Source organism: Culex quinquefasciatus, chromosome 3 (genome assembly GCF_015732765.1).
Source record: "Culex quinquefasciatus strain JHB chromosome 3, VPISU_Cqui_1.0_pri_paternal, whole genome shotgun sequence".
NCBI classification, from domain to species: domain Eukaryota; kingdom Metazoa; phylum Arthropoda; class Insecta; order Diptera; family Culicidae; genus Culex; species Culex quinquefasciatus.
Genome location: NC_051863.1, coordinates 165404188 through 165429302, shown reverse-complemented (window position 1 = coordinate 165429302; position 25115 = coordinate 165404188). Strand labels below are relative to the sequence as shown.

The 25115-nt window shown below is 34.9% G+C and overlaps 1 protein-coding gene across 3 annotated transcripts in view; it reads right to left on the bottom strand.

Moving 5' to 3' along the window:
- LOC6041604 (unconventional myosin-Va) overlaps positions 1 to 21443 on the bottom strand; it is a 43044-nt gene extending 21601 nt beyond the window's left edge. For all 3 annotated transcript variants that reach the window (XM_038259599.1, XM_038259601.1, XM_038259600.1), the window contains exon 1: positions 20719 to 21443. In XM_038259599.1, coding sequence (XP_038115527.1) covers positions 20719 to 20745 — 27 coding nt within the window. In that variant the 5' untranslated portion in view covers positions 20746 to 21443. The remainder of the gene's footprint in view (positions 1 to 20718) is intronic.
- Between the last annotated feature and the right edge of the window lie 3672 nt (positions 21444 to 25115).

The window sequence follows — 25115 nt, the reverse complement described above, 5'->3', positions numbered from 1 at the left end:
TAGTTTATTCAGAAGTAAAAACATTTAAAATAAATTATATATTTGTCAACATTTTTAGAAAAATAAAGAACACAATATCTGAACACATAAATGGTAAAAAAGGTGAGATTTTTTTCCAGCGGAATCATAATTCCTTGCCATTTCATTAGGATCAAAAATATATGTTAGTTATTTATTGTTTGCTGGTTTTTAAATTTAAAAAGTATTCAAAACTTTTCCTATCTTTTATGTAGACAATCTCATTTTTTGTTTAATTAAAAAAAATGGTTTTGATTTCCATTTTATTTTATCTCATTAAAACAATATAAAAATTAATTAAAATTTGGTACAACTCCCAAAAGCTGGTTGTAAACATGCTCAAATTAAAGGAGCCACAATACTTTTTATTTTAATCAACAAAATTAATCAAAAGAAAATGAATAGAAATGTGAAAAGCTAAGAAATGCATAGGATTTTAAAAACTTACTGACACTTTAAAAAATCACATTCTATGATAATATGTAACCATCAGAGTCGTTCCCCTGTTCAGGTGTCTCGACCGTGCAAACGTAAATATATTATCGAGCCATGTGAGTAAGTAGCAGTCAAGAGGGGTGTTACCCCACAACCGGCTTCGACGTGAATTACCCCGGGGAACGGTACGCATGGGGTACGTGTGGGGTGATCACTGGACTCATGTTACTAGCAGTTCTTTTGTTTTCTACTTAAAGTTCTCCTACTTCTGAGCGCGCGCGAGAGATAGTAAACTTCCTTGGCCTATCCCCGAGACGAAGCCCGGTTTGGTCACGCTTCTTGGCTTCCTTGGGGCTTCTTCCGCCACGGGGGGGCTTACGGGGCCGCCGTACGACAATGCCGAGATCAGATTTCATTCCACAAATGTCTTGTAAAGCTGGCATTTTCCCTTGTGCTGATTATCAGCTTAAATGGTGAGCGATGGATATGTTCCGGAAGTAGCCCCCCCCATTAGAGTAGTGTAGAGTTGGCAACATTGTGTCCCAGTTGGAGGGTTTAATTGATATGACGCGCGTGACATCACGTTATCACGTCACGTCGCACACTCTCTTGTTCTTGTTTGTAATGGGGGTTGTCAACAGCGTTGGAAATGTGATGCAATTGTACGAGACTACAGATGGAATGCAGCAAAGTGTCGTCTGGCAGTCTGCATGAGCCTTGTTCCGATAAAAAAAAAACTTTGATTTGCTTTCAAAAGTGGTGGAATCTACAACTGTGCGAGAATGTAGTAAAAAAAAAGCAAAGATGAAAATATCGATCGGCCAGGAAAACTTCTGTTGTTGCTGTTACTTTTGTAAAACGACCTATAACTATGTCCTCTCGTAGGTAGGCAGGTAGGCAACAGGGGCAGTACAGCACACATTCGCAGCTCGCAGCTTTAAATGTGTTATGAGTTATGCAATCGTGTGGAGAGCACACCATTACCCACAGGCTCACTGGTTGACGATGTTGTTGGTTCATGCCCTTTCAGGATTGTGGCACATGTAGTTGTGTATTGCCGGCGAAGGATGCTGCACCGCAAGGTCGTGGTCAACTGCGTCATCATCTGTTTGCAAGGACGTTCAGTGGATGTTTAAGGATAAACTTTTTACAGCCGGAATAAAAAAGGTGGTGGTCACATTTCTACATTATTAAGAGCCTGTCACTGTAATTTTTTTCGCAAATATATAATTTTTACGTTAAAAACTTGAAACCACAAATGAGCAATTCTCTACCAAAACCGGAAATGGATTTTATTTGTATTTTTTTATTTGGCTTCAACTTTGTGGGGGCCTTCCCTAAGACCAAATAAACTCGTGAAATTTTTCGATCTTTTCGAAAAAAATATTTTGAAAATTTTAAAATCAAGACTAACATTTTAAAAGGGCCAAACATTGAATATTACGCCCATTTGAAATATTTTTTTTTCAAAAAGATCGGAAAATTTCACGAATGTTTCATGTATTAACATTGAAAATCGGACCATTAGTTGCTGAGATATCGTCATTAGAAAATGGTGGGTTGTTTTGGTGAGACTTAAAAAACTTCAATTTTCGTGTTTCTTTTTCTTAAAGCGGCTCTATCTCAGCAACCCGAGGTCCAATCTTCAATGTCTCTTAGACAATTTTATCGCAAATTTTCTGAACTTTTCAAAAAAAAATATTTTTAGAACTGGTGACTCAAGGTCACTATTTTTAAAAATTGAAAAACTGCAAATATTTCGCTAAAATCAAACTTTCGGTGGCTATATCTTGAAAACGGAGCCCTTTATCAAAAAATCTGTACAGTACTTTTCGATTGCAAATTCAATTTTGCATTAAAAAATAATGTCAAACTTGTTTTTGCATGAAACTTCGATTTTTTCCAAAAATCACTATTTTTTTAAAATTCATAACTCGGCGGCAGATTTTTTGACCATGTTTCTCTATAGCTCAAAAGTTGCGGATTTTTGTCCCCTAAAACATATCAAAAAATCTCGAAAAAAAAATACGTATTTGGGGAAATTGAGTTTTAGTGAAAAAAAAGTTGATAAAAAAATCTGCAAATTTTGTTTTTCCGTGTACCTATTTTTTTCTCAAAAGTCCTCAACAATACTTACAACTTTGCCGAAGACACCAAATTGATCAGAAAATTCACTCAAAAGTTACAGGTGTTTGAATATTTACATACCATTTTTGTATGGACAGCTGCCAAAATTGTATGGAGACTTCGAGCTTATTTGGTCATAGGGAAGGCCCCCACAAAGTTTGAGCCAAATCAAAAAATACAAATAAAATCCATTTCCGGTTTCGGTAGAGAATTGCTCACATGTTAACAATTAATTACAGATTTCTTCCATAAATCCTTACACAGAAAAAAAATAATTAAAGAAGGTTTAATATTTGCTTGATTGATTATTATTGTTGGAGTTTAAAATTTCCCAAAAAAGAGATATTAAAAAATGTGTAAAAATGTGAAATTTAACAGAAACTGATGTTCACAAGTTTCTGATGTATAATAATTACAATATTTTTTGACACATAATCTGACACCACTCCCAGATTTAATACCACCAGTCTTCCCGAAACGCGCGCACGCCGTACACGCCGTACAAGTTTTCAGTGCAGATGAACCTCAAACACACCAGGCTGCCATGTTTGAGTTCTCCCCGCACGGCGCACTCAAGTTTACACGCGGTGTAAACACGGGGTGCACACCTCGGGTACAACGCCGTGCGAGCGAAGAGCGTATAAAGAGACGAAAAAAATGACTGCTTCTCACTCTCTCTGTGGCAAACACTGTAGTGTGACTGCAGCGGAGAATAAAACACCGCTTTACAGCAGAGGGAGCGTGAGGGAACTATTTTTGTCTCTTTTCTGCGTCGTCGGCTTGCACGGGGTTTGTACCCGGGGTGCAAGGTTCGGTTTTAAACTCGAGGTTCGTGTGCGCGTACAGACTGTACACGGCAGAGTTTAGGTTTGCTTGTACGCGTGCACACGCGGTGCTGGTGTTTGATCGAGTACAGAAAACAGAGAACGCGGTTGAACGCGGTGCACGGGGATCACTGAATACCACCATAATTTTTTCTGTGAAGTTTACCTGTAATCTATGTCAAAATAAAAAAAAATCAGCATAGCTAATCCTCTAATGCCTGTTTTAACAATGTCAAATTATAAAATGAAAATCAATGCAGAAAAATGTATTCTAAATGTGTGTAATAAAAAAAAGTCGTTGCACTGTTTTTTATATCCAAAATTCAGCCTCAAAGTGTCCTGCTATTAGAATAAAACAAGAATAAAAATGAACGCTAAACAATGTTTTCTAGACTGTTTAAAATATGTATACTATCGATTGTACATGCCATGAAAATTAAAATTTCAGCAAAAGAATTTCCCCCTGATTTTTGGGTAAATTTGAAGTGGGGAGACAAAATTTACACTGTCCTTCTTTTTTTTTATTTGCATGCTCATTTTCATTTCTTTTGTGTCGCTGTTTGTGTGCTTGGGTGCGTGGTTATTATATATAGGTGAAGGGATTTTATTAAATGATCATTATATTGCATTATTATATTTAATTGATTATATAACCACACTATATTTTACACTTAACACATTATACAAAACACATATGAAACTGTAAACAGGAGCGTTTGGTACGGTATGTCCACGCATCCTTCCTCCCCTGTAGATTTTGTGAAATGTGCTCCGTTCACAGAATCTGTCTCTGCGGTTAATGCATTGCAGTAGGCCTGGCCGCATTAATTTATGCAATACATCTTCGGGGTTACTCAAGTGTACTGCAATAATTAATATTGACAAGAAAGAACTTGGGGCGTAATCTAACCCCAAGTTCTTCCAGGATGCTTTCTTCGGACTGGCTGCGCTTGTGTTCGATTAGATTAGATTAGATTAGACTGTCCTTCTTACTTTTTTTAATGTTTTCAGTTCGGACACTTTCTGATTTAAAGCTTGTTTTGTTTGTTTTGCTTAAAATTACCAAATTGCAATACAATTGTGTTTAATTCTGCAAAATGGGTATGGATTTATTACGATAAAAAACTAGATTTTGAAGATTATTGCAGGTTTTAATATCATGAAATTCCACAATTTTAAGGATTTTTGAAAATCAATTTACAAAAAAAAAAACAAACAACAAAGGTTTTTTCTACAAACGTTTTAAATAATGTTATTTTTCATTGAAACGATTGTTAACATTGTATTTTTTCTATATTTCAGTGTTTTAATAGTAGTTTATACAACAAGTTGCAAAAAGAGGATTTTTTCAGCACGAGTCGTACATTTATCGAATGAGCGAGTTGGATAAATAAGACAAGTGCTGGAAAAATCAAGTTTTGCAACGAGTTCCATACAACAATTTTGCAATTCCGAAAAACACCCATTGAGTGAAATTTTAAGTCAAATTTTCATGTATTTTGTCAATAAATCGCTTAAATAAAAAAAAATGTTGAAAAGTGTTACTTTTCGAAACAAGTGCTGAAAAGTTCAACTTTTCAGCACCCATTTCAGAGCTGAAAAGTAGAACTTTTCAGAATTTATTTTGAAAAGTGTTGCTATTCGATTCTGTTATTTTTGCTACAGAAAAGTAGGCTATTTCGACAGAATTTCAAAAAATAAATTAGGAATTATTAGGCTTTTTACAAGTTTTAGGTTTTCAAATTACAGATTAGAAATACCCGTATAACTTCCGGGTTTTTTAAAGGCCTAATTGATATATTGTATTTTTTCACAGTAGCATGTCACTTCAATTTTTGAAAATAGAAGTACAACCAACTGAAACGGAATTCATTTCCCTGCTTTTGTTGTTACTTTTAGCGCTCAGTTGAAAACATTTTGAATATAAGTGAAAATTCCATGTACATTTCGGAAAATGATTCTTTTCGTATTATTTTTGTATTAAAAAAACGTAATGTTGTCCCTCGGCTTCAGTGGAGGTCGATAAGTAGAAGAGAAAACGTAGAAAAGCAAAATTAAAACTTGTATGCATTTTTTTAATTTATTTTGTATATAAAAATAAATAATGTATTTATTTTTATTTTAACAAAATTTGGAGGCAATAACTTCAAATAAACTGCTTAAAAACTCAAATATACCGTAGAACGTGGTGACTTTGATAGGTTTTATTTTTTGAAGTTTAGGTCGCCCCCCCTTTCAAACTCGGTCCGAAAAATCAAGGGACGAAAAAATATTTTTTCAAAAAAAAACTTCAATGGAAAATGAAGACTAATGAACTGAAAATAATTTAAAATGCATTTTCCTGCGTTTAAAATCATATTAAGCATATTATTATAAGCAGATCGATCAACAATATTTTTTTTTGTGAAATTCCGCTGTACAGTACTGCAAAAAGTTTTTTTTCGACAAAAAAATATACTTCGCCAAAACTTTAATATTTTACTAAAGTTTGCAAAACATCCTCCTCCCTCGACTTTGGCCAGAGCCGAGGGACATAAACTTCAAAAAATATTTGCAGCGGCCTAACTATAATTAAGAAAATGTTGATGAAATGCGTTATGTTAATCTTCTCGAAGCATCATGATTTTCACAACTTGATTTTGAATCGGAAAATGGAATGCATTTTCGGATTCATCGGACAATTTTCCACCAGAAGAATGGTTCTTCCTTCGAATTCAGTTAAAATTGCAGTATAAACCGTTAATTTTATGAACTAAACTAGTTTTAACGAATTACAGGCAGAATTCGGACTTTTTGATAATTTAAAATTTATATGTATTTTTAAAAGCTTATAAACTTTGTTAACTAAACATAAACCTTGTTTATTTCTTTAAAAAACTTCATCAGCAACCTTAGTGATGGTACATTTGACGTAAAAATAAAGTTTGAACACCTTAAATTTGATTTTAACTGATTTTAAGAATTATTAACGTAACTTTTTTTTAACAGTATTGAAAAAACTTTTTTTTCAAAAATAGTGCATGGACTTTGTGTGGCCTACCCCAGTACATGTTTTAAAATTAAAATCTTGAGAAAAACCTTACAAGTTGGAAAATATTCAAAAAATAAATTGAAATCATATCAATGTCACCTCGGTTTACTGTAAAACCCCGAAAACGAAGTCAAAATTCTATATTTCGTGATCAAGGCATGGATTGATATGACCACTTTAAATTTTGATCATTTGAAAAAGGACGCCCGATTTGATGTCGTACTCATAAAAAAACTCGAACAAAAAAAAAATCTACTTTTTATAAAATCTCTCCCATTTTTCTTTACTTAATTGTAAAAAATATATGCATAACTTGTAAGCATCGTGAGTTATTGCGTTTTTACGAAAACATGATTTAAAAAATTAAAGGGGTCGGACCTCGGATTTGTGATCACGGAGCAAAATTATCCCAAAGGACAAAATTTCTTGCAAATCGAAGAGGGGTCCGGGCAACTTCTGTATAAGTTGGAGGAGAATGATAAAAAATATATAAAAAAAAATGGTTCTCCTTAGAGAAATGTTTCATCCATCTGCTCTTACGTCGTGACGCACACCGCTTTACGACACACAACAAATTCACATACATTTTGCTTCAGCTCTAAATGGTCGATTATCGCACTTGTTTCTTATCACTCCGCTAGAGCACCTCACCTCCACCATATAGTCATTCCAGAGGCGATAAAAAAGAGAGAAAAAACTTCCCAAGGCCAAGAGTGCCCAGACTAAGCAGCGTGTATCACGATACGATATTAAAACACTCTCACTCTTTTCCTCCACCACAATTCCCATGGTGTAGCGGAGACTATACTCTACTCTAAATCCGACCACATGAATGAGTCTTTTCTTCTGGTACGAGGTCAGCTTTTCGGAGCAGAAATTGGAGCGAATGAAAAACAATTTCATTAATAATACACACCAAAATTGCGCGCGCTCGAGGTTGTTAAATGTGTTAAATCGCACGAATAGAAAATGCAAGTTAATAAGCTTTGCGGGGGAAAAGCGAAACCGCGTGACTTGAAAAAGATTTCTTTCTTGATTTTGTTTTTTTGAAGGCTGCAAAGTTTGCGTTCGGGAATAAGTATTTCGCACTCAATGTTGCAATTCATACTGATTTTTTTTTAAATAATTATTTTGGTTTTTCTTTTTTAAGCAATTCAAGTACATTTTTTCCATCTCATTTTGTCAGATATTTATCGTTTCTGTGATCATCTTTCACCTTTTCCGAATTCCACTAACAAAAGACACACACAACACACAAATACACATGCTTTGAATGATTTCTGGATTGAATATGCACCGTCAAGCAAGAAGCGCCACCACCAGCTCCGGCAGCAAAAGTTCAAATTGATTGGCGTGAAAGGTGAAAGGCACCAACTGAAGCTGAGAGCAAGTTTCACGTGCCACCGATTTTATAGGGTGAATGTTTGGGATGTTTGGTGGAATTTATAAGAATTAACAGTTACGAATCTACGAAATTTGTTAAGGTATATAACATTTTTGTTAAATTGAAAAAAAAAACACAGTAAAAACGGTACATTTTTTTTGTCAAAAAAAGTGTAATTTTACATCTAAAAAAGTTTCATTTTACTACAGTTCCAGTGTAATTTCACTTTTTTAGTCTAAATTGAGGTAATATTCCGTCATAAAAGCGGTGACATCCAACCTTCCAACTTAACAGCTACCAAACTTACACAATTTTTACTGTGTACGTTATTACAAAACATTTTTTAAGATTGAAATTCTTAACATGCAAAAAATAACGTTAATTGTTAAAAATTTTATCTCGGTTCAAGATGTTTGAAAAATTCTAAAGTCTGAAGCTAGTTTATGCGTTGGTTCATCGTACAACGAAGTTTACCAAGTTGGATAAATATGACAAGTGCTGAAAAAACAAGTTTATCAACGAGTTGAATACATTATTTTAACAGTTCCGAGAAAACATTCCTGAGCAATTCTTTCAAAAATTAGTGTTTTTAAGGCAATTTTGTTTTGTTTCTTTTATTTGGGTGAAACTTTGTAACTTTTCAATGACCAAAGAAAACATTTTGCATCGTTAGTTCGTCATGGCAGCGGAGAAAGGATTTGCTGATCTTCGGCAAAGTTGTAGATATTGCTTAGGAATTCTAAGAAGAAGAAAAAACTCTAAAAAAATATTTAAAAAGATGACAAAAAATTACTTTTTTGAAGCTATGGCACATTTTGTACTGAGGGTAACACGGTTTGCGTGTTACGTAATAAAAGAATGTTCCTTGGTTAAAATTCATTTAGCAGTGTTGCCAATTTTTCAAAAAAATTGCTTTGTAAAATTTGGAAAGGTAAAAAAATGTTTTCTTTTTTATTTTTAAATGTAACATAAAATTGGCAAACAAAAAGAACTTTCAGGGTGACCAATCAAATCCCATTTTCAAATTCCCAACTTTTCCATTAAGCTCATTTCTTATCTAAATTTCAAACAAAAAACTCTCTATAAGAAAAGTCAATATCAACCACAGAAAAAAATTCTAAATTAATTTAAAAGATATCCAATTATTGTCAATTTTTGTAAACACAGAAACTGAACAACAAATAAAAAAAAAATATTTCAACAATAGAAATTCATTGTTATGATTCAGAAAAGAAACACAAAAAATTAGTCCTCGAAAAATAATCGAAAGTTTAACAATACTTATAACTTCTATGTTATTTTTTTAAATTGGCAAACGTATAGTTTTTCATACTTCGATTCAACTGGAAATGGCAAAAAGTTAAAGATAATTGATTTTTTTTTAAACTTCATCATCATTTTAAATCAAAAAAACGATTAAAACATAATTGCTGTTCACGGCGTGTTTTCTAGAACAAACACTTCAAGAAAAAATAGTCATCGCTACTGTCAAATGTGTCTTATAGGAAATTTTCTCAGCTTTCTAATGCTTCTAAGAGCGAAATGTTTCATCGGGAAATTTCTGAGATATCTATTTTTTGAGTTATTTGTTCTAAAATTCCTGTATTATTTATTGTAAACTTTGTAATAACTATTCTGGAAACTTGTCAAATGATGTTTTTCATGTGTCATTTACTCATCAAAATATGCAAAATAAGGCAAGAAACAACTTTGGAGAAGGTTGCAAATCGCTAAATATTTTCAAAATTAAGTTTAACCGAGTTTTTTAATATATGAGATTTATTCAGAAATGAAAATCAAAAAATCGTATTAAAAAATATGTTTTACAATATTCAAAAGATAATAACATAATTTTTGTGTACGAATATCACGTTTCTGCTCGGATTTAGCTTTAGCTATGCAAGTTTGAGATTTGTTAGGTTATCACTAGATTTTTATATAAAAAAATATGCAATTGCATGGATACAAAACATGTTATATACTCAAAATTGAACCAAAAATTACTGTGGCGAGCTTCAGGAGAAAAACTTTTCATGAGTATGAAATGATTTTTATACTTTTTATTTTGTATGAAATGATCAAGGAATCAGCAATACTATAGAAGTCTTATCTAATCTTTTTAAAACGTTTTAAAAATGCTTTGATTTTTGTTTAAACAGTTTGAATGGAAGACTCTGTTTGATTTTTTTTGTTTCATAATTTTTTATTTTTGTTTAAACCAAAAAATGTATGTGGCAGTGTTTTCAACATTCAGAGTTAAAACACACAAATTTTATTCCTGCATTTAAATGCATTTTCAACAGTAAAACTTTTTTTCGTTATTTCACACACATGAGAATATGACTTTTGAACCTTGCAACGGTAATTGGTAGTTCATTTTCGATTTTAAATTATCTTTTGGATCCATGTTCCCGGTTCATGTATGCTTTAAGAAGTATTTATTCAGTATATAGTATTTATTCAAAAAAATCCATCAATAAAATTAACAATCTCAAACCTGCAAAAAATCGATATGTACACAAAAATTGTGTAATTATCTTTTAATTCTTGTAAATAATATTTTTAAGAAGGTTTTATGATTTTCATTTTTGAATAAATCCCGTATATTCAAAAACTCGGTTAAACTTAATTTTAAGAATGTTTCGCGATTTGCAACCTTTCTAAAGTTGTTTCTTGCCTTGTTTTGCACATTTTGATGAGGAAATGACACATGAAAAACATCATTTGACAAGTTTCCAGAATAGTTGCTATAAAGTTTATAATAAATAATAAAGGAGATCGGGACTGGCAACACCAGCCAGCAACAGTCAACTGTTCGGAGCTCCTCAAACTTTTCGATTTTTTCGCCGTAATTAACAGTGTTTACCCGCGAGTTTGCTGCTCCAGCATGCCAAGGGCCGGCCGTGGCCGTGGCAGTTCGAGTACGGCCTCGAAAAACCCGCGAAGTTCATCTACCGGCAGAGTGCAGAAAGGTAAACATACCAACGCCGCATCGACCGCCATCGCGCACGGGAGCGTGCCCGGTGACGTCACCGATCCTTCTTTTTTACACGTGTCATACCGTCCACGTGAGTCCCCAGTACGGACGAGACAATCGACCCGGGCATCCGGAAGTACTTCCGACCAGCAGCAGCAGCAGCAGTCCACCAGCACTACGACAACAACGACTTCCAACGTTCCCACCAGCAACGAATTTGAGATGCTGAGTGGAGAAGAAAACAACACCGCCAGTGACAGCAGCAGTGCTGGCGACGACGATGACGATGATGAACTTGCGCGCAAGCAAGAAGCAGAAAAAGTGTAACTCTCCGAAGGAACGACGACCACCTCCAATTTTTGTTTTGGATACGTTGGCGGACGATGTTGACGAGTTGCTTGAGGGACTCCAATATTGTCTTAAAATTAGTAAAACTTCGGTGCAAGTGATTACGCATAAAAACAGAATTTCGACCTGGTAGTGAAGAAGTTGAAGTTGCGAAACTTCAAATTCTTCACATTTGACCCAGCAGAGAAGGTCCCAGTGAAGATCGTCCTTCAGGGATATCCGGACCGCCCGATCTCCGACCTGGAAGAACACCTGTCGGGCGTCAAGGTTAAGCCTCGAGAGGTTAAGGTGCTCTCGAAATCGACAACGGTGACAGGTACGTACACATTGTACCTCCTGTACTTCGATCGTGGGTCGGTCAAAATCCAGGACCTACGGCAGATCAAAGCACTGGACGGCTTCTTCGTGACGTGGCGATTCTACACGAAGAATCCGACCGACGCAGCGCAATGCCACCGCTGTCAAAAATTCGGACACGGTTCAAGAAACTGTAATCTTCCGCCCCGGTGCGTTAAGTGCGGTGAGACCCACTTCACCGAAAGGTGCAATCTTTCGCGGAAAGACCAGCTGGGGGAAAACGCCCAGCAGCACAAAGCGCGCGTCAAGTGTGCGAACTGTGGTGGAAACCACACGGCGAATTTCCGTGGCTGTGCCGCGCGGAAAAAGTACCTCGAGGAGCAGGACAAGAAGAAGAAAGCGCCAGCGTCCCGCCAACCTCCAAAGACTTCGAGCACGAACGCTACAGCAGCTGGCGGCGGAGCGGTTCCACCGACCAACCCAGCGTTCCCTCCCGGTTGGGGAGGTTCGTACGCTAGAGTAGCCGCTTCTGGGAGCGGTACTTCACCGGGACAAGCAGACGTTACCGGAGATGATCTCTTCACGCTTCCCGAGTTTTTCGCTCTTGCTGGAGAGATGCTCACGCGCTTTCGTGCCTGCCGGAACAAGGCAGAACAATTCCAAGCTCTGAGTGAGCTTATGATGAAGTATATCTACAACGGATAAGCTGCCTTGTGCAGCGAAGTTTTCGACGTCAAAAGACAAAACAAACTGTGATCTAGTTTTAAGCTTTTCTATCTCTATCCTTTTCCTTAGCAAAGTTAGAAGGTTTTTTAAAATAATTTTTCCTTCTGTTGGCAAATCCATTGTTAGAATATCCAATTACATCAAAATGAACTATAGTACAAATCATAGTTGAAAGGTACTCCAAAACTCTATTAGGTTATAAGAATTACGAAATTGTGAATTGATTATTTACTAATAAAAACTAATTGAATTGAAAAAAATTGAAATAATAAAGGAATTTAGAACAAAAAACTTAAAAAATAGATATCTCAGAAATTTCCCGATAAAACATTTCGCTCTTAGAAGCATTGGAAAGCTAAGAAAATTTCCTATAAGACACATTTGATAGTAGCGATGACTATTTTTTCTCCTTAAGGTTGCCCAGAAAACACGCCGTGTGTTATTATGCTTTCAAAGGATTTAGAAAGATATTAAGGAATTCATAAAAAAATGTTTTTGTCAAGTTGCCTATTTAATTTTGTAATTTTTGATTTGGAATTTATCTAGCGGTCAGTATTCAATTGTTTTTTTTTTCAATGACAATTAAGTTTGATATGATTTTATGTTCTCCCACTTATTTTAAGCAAAATGTTTGAAGAGACACAATTTAAAAAAAAAATCAAAATTTCTTGGATTAATTTAATTGCAATTTCAATATTTTTGTAATGTTTTCAAAACGTAAAAAAGTTTTTGAATTTTGGATTTTATTCTATATTTAGGTTTTCCGAAAAATGGAAAACAAGCTTTATCAATAGTAGGTGATTTACCCATACTTACTAAAAAAGTTCAATGGAAACATCTGGAACAAAAAATATTTGAAATTACTAAAGAAATTTAGTTAAACAATTAAAAATATTTACTAAAAAAACATTTTTAAAATCAAGTTGGAACTTGTTTTCAAATATTCATGTGACAAAATAAAATAGAATCATAACTCTAAGCTGACCATTAGGCTTTATTTTTATATTAGTTTTTCATTCCCTTTTGTTTGATATACAAAAATTAATAGAGATAATTTGATTAATAAAAATATTATGAAAATCTGTGTCAAAGACTTCCAATATTTATCAAGATTTTGAATGTCTTAAACAGATTTTCCATACTCAAATATATTGAAATAGTGAAAAAAAACCTTTAATTTAAAGTAAGTAACTAAAACAGAATTGAGTGAATTTAGTTTGAAAATTATACAAAGTCTTACATAATTATTCAAGAGTTGAAAAATAATTTTCAAAGAAGTTTGCTTAGAATGCCGGACTTTTCGACAAAATCACTTTTTCCCGATTTTTGGCGGATATTGGCAAGTTTCCGACTTTTTCCCGACTTGAGTGGCCACCCTGTACTTAACATAAAATTTGATATCGTGCACTGTTTTCAAGTTATAGCCACTAGAAAACATTTTTTGGTTAACAACGTGACTTTGTATTACCTATGGAAGTCATGGCTTAACTTGATCATATCTGATTTATTTGATAATGTTAACCAAGAAATATATAAAAAGCAAGTTTGGTTCGATAAAAAATAGATACACAGAAATGCAATCCATCATAAAATTGGCAATAAATTGGATAAATATTGTTCATATCTATAACCTCAAAAACCATCATTAGCTTCAAAGCTTTTTCCGATTTGTGCAAATTTTAAAATTTCTGAAATGTTTTGAGCAAGCAACAAAATTAGAAAGAACCCACAAAACAAAACACTGTCACGAAGAAAGTACGCTGGAATGCCAGTCAACCCAGACCTTACCATAACTGGAAATCCAGCTCCCAAGGCAAGTTCATCGACGATGAAAGTTCGTGTCCAGAGTGAGAGGAAGACCACGCGGGAAATAACAACAAATCAAGAGTCGTTCCTTCTGAACAAGCAACGTCCACATACCAGTAAACGGAGCTGATCGGAGCCCTCCGTCTCTGACGGCAAGGTTCCAGTTCAGAGGTTGGCGTGTGGGTAGGGAAGAGACTGAATCGGTAATCGAATACGGTCGGACTTTCCGCGCATCTATTTTGCTTCCTTTTGGGTGTAGGGGCTAAATTGACTACATAGTCGAATTTGATCCCCTTGAAATCTTAATCCACTACTTGATGCCTTGAACAGGCGTTGTAGTTTCTAATACACTCGATGGGCTCTATCGGTCACTTTCTAGTACTGGTCGAACGTTCAAGAGTCAGTGTTGCCAAACTTTTAACAGCCTCAGAGGAAATTACGAAAAAGAAACTTTTCCAAACAATTAAAAAACAATTAAAGCGAAAAATCGATCCGTTTAAAACCTGTAATCTCACCTTCAGCAATTGAATCGCTAACGAGGGGCCCATTTCGCAATTCGGCAACTCCCCAAAAATTTAATCATTTTTCTTCACTTCCGAACGATGCCTTCATGAAATATGGATGACCCCGCAACGGCTAAAGTGCAAAAATTCAATGATAAATTTAAGAGGTCACAGCGAGAAAACCAGCCACCGTGACCGTCGTCGTCGTTGTCAAGGTAGCGGTTTCTACGCCACTCCAAAATAAAAGAGTTAACCTGTGCCTGCAAACAATCGTGCTGCACTACCGCCGTTTGGCGTATGTAAATAGATTTTTAATAGTTAATAATGCAGCAGGGTATTGCACATTCCTTGATAATAGGCAGTCGTAGCAGGGCCATTGTTATTGTTAATGTTACCACTTCTTCTTCTTTTGTGCCTTTCCAAACAATCGTGCCCAAGAGATCTTCTTGGCTCTCTCGATTGCAGCAGTTTTGTACTATCTTTGGGTCGTGTGTCGAAATGGAGCTGATGCGGGCAGGGTGTCGGAACAGGCGCAATTAGTAAAATTCATTTTTTTAATTTCTTTTTTTCTGAATATTTTTTTTGCATTGTACCTGTAATCATGTAATCATGTACCAAATCCAAAAAAAAAAATTCAAATACTGTTTTTATTTTACTTTCTAAATTTTTTTTTCCAAACTACCCACATCAAAATTCCGTTTTCAAGGATTTAAATCCTTTGTTTTCGTATAATATTTGGAAAGCCCAAAATAAGACTTAGGGTTCGTTTTTAAGTTCATTTTATCAAAATGCCATTTTTCCTAGATCAGTAGTGTCTCTACCAATGACTTGCACCTATTATAAGCTGTGTGGTGCGAGCTCTGTCGCCCACCAGCTCAAACTTTAAAAATTGCACCAGCGTTTCAAGGCTTTCAATGCTCATGGTATGGCAGATTTTCAAATCAAAATATATATTTTGAAAGTTTTTTTTTAAATTTTATTAGCTTTTAAGGTTTTTATTGAATTTTTATACTTATAAATTGGAAGTTGTCAGATTCGTGTGTGTACCGCTTTCGAGTTAGCTTTGGGCTATTTCGTTTGACAATTCTAAACCGATTAAAGAAATTGTTTGAAAAAATCGTTGTTTTGTGGGTTGTTTTAATTATGTTTAGTCTTTTGTAATTTGCAGAGGCGATTCGTCCACCTGTTCAACCTGTTCATTGAACAGGTAGCCGATTTCAAGCGGATAATTTTTTTATTCTAGTACCACGGTGCTTTTTCAACCAGCAACATACAATTACAATTTTTGTTTGAATATACGTTAACAAAATCGACGCCCTATGTTCAGCAGCGCTGCATGCACCAAAAAAGCATTGGCCCGCCACCCTTTACTCTTTACCTCTCTTTACAACCCACCAATACTAAAGCGAGCCAGCCGGCAGGCCACGCGCAAATGCTCGTCGCGTTCACGCCGACCCTCTGAACGTCGGGGAAAAAATCTCCATACGGAAAAAAATCAACACATGTAAAGAGCTTCCTATTCATACGCAGCGGCATTATCGATGTGTTGGTAAATCTGGTTCAATCTGAGAGCGTGAACTGACAGCATTTTTGGGAGAGAGCGAAATACCACCCCCAGGCCCCAGCTGACTTAGCTCGCTCAGCTCTGCAGGGAGCTGCTTGCAAAAGGTAAACAAGCCAGCGCGTTGACAGCACGTTGAGAGCATGAATAAATGAGAGAGCGCGAGAGCACCACAGATATTGCTCTATATTTGGCGCATTTTTGGGCATCAGGCTGTTTTGCGCAGACTGGTGATGGCTTGTTTTAAAACTGGAATGTTCAACTGCGCGCGTTGAACCTCTTCGATCTTCTTGGTTACTAGTGGATTCTTGCTCTACTGGAAAGTGATGTAATGTTAAGTTTAGAAAGTGTGATTGATAGATTGAATTGAAACAATTGAAACAAAAAAGTACTGTGTTTTTTCCAGGCTCGGGACACATGAGAAGAATTATGACAGTAGATTCAACCATGATCGTTATTTTATTTTCAGGATGGTTGTATTTAAAGCGGATGCAGTCCTAAAAAGTTTAAGATTTGATGCCATTAAATGCTCCAAAAACGACTGTGTTTATTCAGACTGTTGGTCCGGTTCACTCTAGTTGAATAATATATTCATATATTGTAACATGAATTTGTTCTGAAAACAGTTTTTCACTGATGCTAAAAACAAATATTTTCATTATCTCGGATTCATGTCAATATAGTTTTGTTTTTAACATCAGAAGCCCTTCTTTTTATTCAGATATTGAATTCCAAAACCATGAGGACATAACAGTGAGTAAATTCAATTCTCTAAAAATTTGACAAGGATTAAAAGCGATACGACCTGGTTTTAAAAAGTATAAAGTAAAATGTCAATTTAATTTTTTAAAAGTAATCAAGTTAGCTCAATATTAGTTGGGCCTAAAAAAGCACAACAAACAGTTTTTCTTTGTGAAGGAAATGGTTTTTTTTTCTGAACATCCTGATGAATAGTTTTGGAATTTAGTACAATATTCAATAACTTCCCTTGAATTTCGATAAGGATGGCAGAGCGATTGCTCTATTTTTCCACATTCGCCACGCTAACGATTAAGTCTTGAAAATACATTTTAACGAGATAAAAAAGTCTTAATCATGAGTGTAATTAATTATTTGCATAAACAGAAAATTAAAATAGTATAAAAATAATAAAACGTAAAAATAAAAGCCATTGGAAAGAAAAAAGCTTCAAACACATTTTTTAATATTAAGATTCAAAAATTTACTACGATCTATAATCAATATTTATTAAAAACAATATTGTAGCACGAAGTCAAATCATCCAAAAGAGTTGAACCAGCCTCCGTCTGAAAAACTCTATAATAAAGAATAAAAAAAAAATAACATTGAACAGGTACTACATTCGGGCACGAGTCGCCTTTGGTAATTTGTGAGTCAAATCTATATTTTTTTCAGATTCAGAAGTATGATAAAATTTACATGATATCACTTTAATATCTGGCATAGCATAATTTTTTATGTGCCTTGGCAATAACTGACAGTCGCACGACCTAGATTATAAGGTATGATTTATCTTTTGGTGATTTTTGTTGAGAGCTTTTAAAAAAACTTGTTCAGGTGGGGTAAATGTACCATATGAATTTTAAGTATGGAAAAAAATACGAATTGCTGCAACAACATATTTTATTGAGAAATAAATACATAAAAGTACTTAAAAACTGATAAACAATTGGGTACTAAAGCCCTATGTCAATTTTTATGTACAACGGTGAAAAACACGATCAAAAACCATTTCTGATCACTTTTATTCATTTTAATGCAAAAAAATAAATAAATTACAAGACAACATTTTTTCGATGGATCAACTATGTTCCCCTTGGAACGAGCTGTCAAGTAGGAACTTTTCTGTCAAGAAGGACTGCGAGGTTATTTTTTCAAAATTGATTTGACAATCCATTTTAAACTCGTTGTGCTCGTATAAAGGGTCATTGTACTCAGAAAAATAAGCTTTATCGATGTAAACAATAATATCAGCAATATAAGCTTCATTTAAGGACCCAATTGTTAAAAAAAAAATCCTTACAAAATATTGTGATATTATGAAAATTATAAAACTATTTATCATCTAAGGCTGGTACAAATTTTATTAAAAGTTTTTGTCTCCCCCTCTTCAAAATTGGGGTCGAAAAAAAATGTTTTCCAAAAAACTTCAATATTTTAATGAAAATTAAAGTGCAGTCAGTTGAAATCAATTTAAAATGCATTCCCCTGCGTTTAGAATCATTTTGAGCATGTTTGGGTTGATTTTAAAATCCTTAGAATTTTTGAAAATTTTCGATGTTTATTATCGCAAAAAGTGTTTTTTTTTTCGCTTAAAATTTTTGTTTTCGTCAAATTTGAAAACTGAAAACTAATGATTGCAAAACAACTGAACTTGTGTAAAATGCATTTTAAAACACTTTTCCATGCAAATGTTGAAACTATTGCTTGTTTTTTCAATATTCAATGGCACCCGAAAAAGTAATACAAAAATTAAAGCGGCCAGCCCTACTGCGTTTTGTTTACCGCTGAGGTGCCCTAAAAATCGATTTTCTGTAGAAAAAAAAATGCGATTTAACACCTAAACTCCCAAGCTCGAGAAAAAGGGGAAATTTGTTTTAAATTCCTCCTTTTTCTCGAGCTTGGGAGTTTAAGTGTTAAAAAAAAGTTTTAGTTATTGTAAAGCTCAACAGATTGATATGGTTTTTAATTTTTTATCGGTAATTTTTTGGATGAGGGTTAATTCATGGTAGGGGAAATATACCCATTTTAATCAGTCTAAGCCGTTCGACCAATTCTCATCACTTTTGCCGAGAGTTGCTTGCTCACTTTTGTTTGAGCTATTTATTACTTTAGAACAGTCAAAAACACTTTATGAAAGCTGTAATTCATGATCAAAGTACTGATAGGCCGATAATAGAAATAGGCTGAGAAATGGTATATTACCCCTAACTTTAAAAAAATTAGAAATTTATTTCAAATTTGATGCAAATTTCATTAAATAATATACCGATACGATACCGATTTTTTTTTTCGTTGCCTTATTTTTTATTGTTGAGTGATTTGATGTATTATTTTTATTGTTGAGTTTTTTAGTGTAAAGTGATACTTGGAATTTTTAAATCCAATATGGTGGCCAAAATGGCGATCATAAAACATTGAAAAAAAAAAGCATTTTCAAGTTGTATTTCCAATCAACCATTCAAATTTGACAAAAATGGAGTCGAAAAGCTCGAATTTGATAAAAAAAAAAAAACAAAAAAAATGTTTTGCATTATTCGTTTATCCGAATCCTATACAAACTTTTAGATAATCGAAACTTCGGATAATCGAGGCTTCTGATAATCGAGCCTGGACTGTAATCTCTAATAACATTGTTTTTTATTCAAGTCTATTTTTCAAAGATTTTGTAGTAAATTTATAAGAAACTTCAAAAAAAACTCGAGTCGTAGTGTCATTGATTTTTTTCACGATATTCATTTTTTTTATTTGGATATTTTTTTCATGCATTTTTTAAGTCAAAAGAAATTATTTTCTATTATTAGTTTTTCTTTATAAGTCCTAAGTTGTGAGGACTGTTTAGGGAAAAAAAATTACACGAAAAAAAAAACATTATTTTTGGTATGCTTTTGCTGCCTTTCTACGCATAATTGTCCCATGTTCAAAAAAGGACAACTGAGAAAAACGCGACTGAAATTTTTCGATCGATTTCTGTGTTTCTACGCATAATTGTCCCGTGGGTCCCTATTCGCCTTATATGTCCCTAGTCACCCCGGTTAACATTTTATCACCCTTATTTGTAATCCTCTTACAGCTAAACAGGTAAACAAGATGAAATGCTTCTTAAAACTCATGATTTAGTGATAGAAAATACTTGGTGGGACAATTATGCGTAGAAGTTCAACGATGGGACAAACAGACTTGATGTTGTTTTCAATGATTTTCTGAACAAAGTACTAGATTTTATGTGTTTTTCTGAAAGTATACGTAAAATTAAGCTTAAAAATGATAAAAAGTCAGAATCGTCCAAAAATGACATGGGACAATTATGCGTAGAACGGCAGTTTGTTACTCAAAATTTAATTCCAAAAATACATATTTTCTGTCTTCAAGATTGTTTCATACGTTTTCGGGGGCTCATTTTTTTACATACTTAAATTGGTCCCTTCAAATTGTTTTGCTTGAATTCTTTCCAAAAATAAAAATTTAACTCTTTTGCAATGTTTGGCTTTATTTCGAAATCATAATATATTTGTTATGGAAAATTGTAGAAAACTTTAAATTGCAAATGTTATTTCGCAAAGCGAAATAACATTTGTAATTTGTAATTTGTAATTTATTGGAAACGATAGCCTGTTAGTATAACACATTGTATCAGGTTAAGGAAGGACGTTGTGATGAGTACTTTAGATCCAAAATAAACGAAACAAATTAACACCTAGATCTAGTTTTGTAAATGACTTCTCAAAGAACTTTTGAATGCTGATAAAGTTGGTTTGACCTTAACTTCTGTTGGTAGATTGTTCCAGCTTAAGATCCCAGAAAATTAAAAGTTGATAAACTAGAGCTCATCTCCCCACTTGAGTGGCCACCCTGCTACATCACGCTGGGGGCCTTCGTCAGCCAGCACTTTTCTTCTTCTACTACACAACAACAACCCAGAAAGGTTCCACGTATTTACCTTTACGTACAGCTCCGTTGATGACATGTTTTTCGTTCCTTCCTTGCTTCTTTCTTTCTAGCTCCAATATCGCGGTCTCCCCACAGGCCTGCGTGTCTGTGTGTGTGTGCGGTTCCGTTCCACGTCCAACGGGTGTGGGGTGGGGACCGGGAAGACCGGGAGGTGGTACCCTGTTCCAGCCGCTTCCGAAAAATTCTGCTAATTGGTGAAACTTTTCTTCTTTTCTTCACACTTGCTCGGTTGGCCTTTTTCTTAAAAATTAGGCTCCACTATCCGGATTACACTGAACTAAACACCCAAAAATCAAGACATTTTTCTTCAGCTTTTGACCCTGCACTGGAGAAGGTTCCAGCTGGGCGCCATTCACTTTGCGTAACAAATCGCTTCTTCGTGAGCCACGTTGTTTTCGTTGTCGTTGGCGGCTTTTTCTCACATTCGGAAGCCCCAAATTATCACCCAAATCAGCAGACTGACCAACCGCGGTTCACCGGAATCAAAACTCCGTCTGCCAATCCGTCGCACAAGATACCCAAATGCGTGCACTGCCGGGAATGCCACCGCCACCAACAACAGCTCTGCCTTTAATCGTGGGAAAAAATGGTAGAAAATTCCTTTGGTTGGCTGCGCTTGCAACAGCACAGCAAAACACTGAAACACGCGCGAAAGTACCGTTACGAACGCGTCCACGCTGAGCGGCGATTAAACTCCAACTAAGAACGGGGAGGCTTTTACTGTTGGAGCCGCGACTCGTCGCTCCCCAAAATCAGCTGAGAGCCGATGAGAGTGGGAGAGCGAGAGAGCGGCGACAAACGTCAAAACACTTGCCAGGGTTGCCACATGATTTACAAGTGATCTGTAGGCTTCTGAAGATAAATTCTGTATTTTGGTCTGTATCTCGTTGATTTTGATGGGTGCACGGGAGAAAGGGCTAACGTCGCTCACGAATTTAAGATGCAGAGATGCTAGAAAAGAGTTCTCAATAGATAAATAAAGGATCAAACCGACGATCAAACCATTTTTTCCGATGAGGTAAAGTTAACCAAACAAAAGATTAAAATTTAATAACCAAATTGTCGTGACTTTTTTTGACCCCCACGTGGACAAATCGCCGCTGTCGTGCTATCTTGTCACACGTCGGTTTTGTGCAAAAATTGACCTCACCTTTTGACCTTCCCCAAATCCGATCCTCAAAATTCGATTTCAATCCTAGTCACGAAATATTCTATCAGAATTGATTGTGTCAGAATCCTGCTAGAACGGTGGAACATCTCTGCTAGAATGCTGTAAGAATATCCAGCTCTGTTAGAACTCTGCTACCCAGTCACGACGTTCTAGCAGGATTCTAGCAGAGTTCTCACAGAGCTGGATATTCTTACAGCATTCTAGCAGAAACGTTCCACCGTTCTAGAAAAATTCTGGCAGAACCAGCTCTGCTAGAATATTTCGTGACTGGGTATTTTTGTCACTTTTCATAAGAATTACAACATAAATGTTCAAAATAAAATAATAAAATAACTAAATTGGTTTAAACATTTTTTGATTAAAAATTTAGATTTAAATACAGCCCAGACTCGATTATCCGAAGGCCTTAGCAAAATTACACTTCAGATTTTTTTCTCTGGCTTGATTTTGATTATCGAGCATCAGTATGACCTCTAAACTAGCCTAAAGTGATTTAGATTTTTAAATCCAAATAGGCGGCCTAAATGGCGGTGATGATTTTATTGGAAATCAACAACTCAAATTTGACTAAAATGGGGTCGCAGAACTCAAATTTGACTAAAATGGGGTCGCAGAACTCAAATTTTATGTTAAAAGAAAGAAAATAAAAAAGGATTTTTTTTTTGGTTCGTGATTCGATAATTCGAAGTCCCATACAAACCTTCGGATAATCGAACTTTGGATCGAAACTTCGGATAATCGAGGCTTCGGATAATCGAGTTTGGGCCAAGTCTGGACTGTATATATCTAATAAAACAATGTAAGACTGGTTGCAACGCGAAGTTTTATAATTGTTTCAAATTGCGAGCAGTTTTAAATTTTTAGAACTGGCGGAAATGAAACTAGAACACGGTGCTCGCAACGCGCTGATCTAAATGTTGTTTCAAAAAAATGCTTTTAATTGTGTGCGTATGATTATCAACACAGCATCATAGTGTGTGTGTAAGAATACGTGGATATCTCCATATATCTGATTTTTTTTGAAACTGAGTTCTATTCCAGTTCCAAATCGTCTCACGTTTGAAACAAACTCGTCGAGCAGTTTTATTCCGGTTTCAAAATACTGCTCGAAAAATAAAACTGCAACTCCGCGTTGCGGGTGGTCTGTTTCAGTTCTATTTGAAAAATGAAACAGCTAGAACAAAGTAGAGCCGCGTTGCAAGCAGTCTAATTGAGCCAATGTGAGTTTGATCACGTTGGGAGTAAGAAAAAAATTTAACAAGCTTTCCAATTTTTTTTATGTCATTTAAAAATAATTTGAATAGTTGTACCGTAAAACGAAGAGATTTTTGATTTGAAAAAATCATATCTCGGAAACCATGTCCGAGAAATCGGGTAACAATATTCTCCATTCCATTTCAAATTGCATTTTAAGTTTTCGTTTTATATTTTCAAATGATGCTAGATTTTTGAAATTCCTCACTATTTTTCTCTAAAAGCCCAATCAATGACCTTTCATTTGCGTCCAAGAGAGCTAACATCGGTTGAAATGGTTTTCATTCCAATTTTTAACTCTCAAGCTCTTTTTTATGAACAGGGTCCTAAACTGCCGCTCGAAGCTAGTCCGTCCCATATGTAATTTCGTCAATTTTGAGGTAATGATGCAGTTCGGTTCAAAATCATGTAAACTATCAGAAATACCAATAAAATTTAGTACTTTGTTCTAGAAAACTGGAGAAAACCCACTTTTTCGTAAAACTCTAACACGTAGCCTTATGAGCGGGACAAATTTGACATGCGTTTTTCTCGGCTTGCTGTTTTTGCACAACGGTAATTAACACGATTAAAAACCATTTCTGATCTCTTTTATTAACTTTAATGCAAAAAATAAATTGGCAACACAATTTTTTTTCGATGGATTAACTATAGACCTTTTAACGTGAAGACTTCTATCATTGTCATGATTTTTCGTTCAAAGATTCGTCGCTTTCAATATTTTGACAAAATTCCTTCTACAAGCTATTTAGAATAGTGCCCTACACATGCTGATTCCTTTTAGTGACGATTATCCCATTACTTGTAAAGTTATGGAAATCGTCATTAAACAATGATTGCCAACTAGAACGTCAATGACACATGTTGATTCCTTTTGGTGCTGAAATTCGTTAAATTGAATTTAATACAGAATATTTTATAGTGATGATCAATTTTCTTCGAAAATGGTCAAGGCTATAAAATCACACGAAAAATAAAATTCTTTATTCGACCCCGTAGATCCTCCTTCACGTATACATATCGACTCAGAATCAAATTCTGAACAAATGTCTGTGCGTGTGTCTGGATGTGAGTCCGTGCACCGAAAAATATGCACATGATTTTCTCCGGCCTGGCTGAACTGATTTGTACCGTTTTAGTCTCATTCGATCCGTCTTGGGGTCCCACAAGACCCTAGTTAATATTATGAAGTTTAAAAAAGTACTTCAAAACTTATGCTTAAAAAACAATTTTAGCTGAACTTCGAAAGGTTGTAATAAGGGTGGTTTTTGTAAGAAACCCCATCTTGCTATACTTTTTCAGAAAGGTATTTGAAAGATCTTTCCAACGCGTTCAAGATTGCGTTCAGATTGAAGATCTGATAACCCTATCAAAACTTATGAGCACTTAAGTGTTATTTATGCACTTTTTTGAGGCCGGATCTCAAATATTTTGATGAAAAAGCTGTCCGGATCTATTATGCGATCCATCGTTGGAAAAAGAAACAAAAGACCTTTCCAACAAGCCCAAGAGATTGAATATCTGACAACCCTATCAAAAGTTATAAGTACTTTAGTGTTTTTAATACACTTGTTTCGAGTCCGGATCTCAGATATTTTGATAAAAATAACGGTTATTTATACACTTTTTTGAGGCTGTGTAGTGTATTCACTTTATGAATGCGAGGAAGGCACCAACGACCTAATGGTGGATTAATTTACGTTTTTAAGATTGATTTTAAAATCCATTTTAAAACGTCATTATACTCAAAAAAAAAACAAGCATTATGGTTGTGAACAATAGTAGTACAGGACATGGTCAGATAAAAATCTGATTTTTTGTTCCAAATTTTTTTTTTCGCAATTTCAAACATGAGCAAAACAAAAAAACAAAGGCTCACATAGATTTTTGATAGGTTTTCCCTTTTTGAAACGGGATGCTTTGCTTTCCATTAGTTTCCAATAGAGTTTGTTGCTAAATAT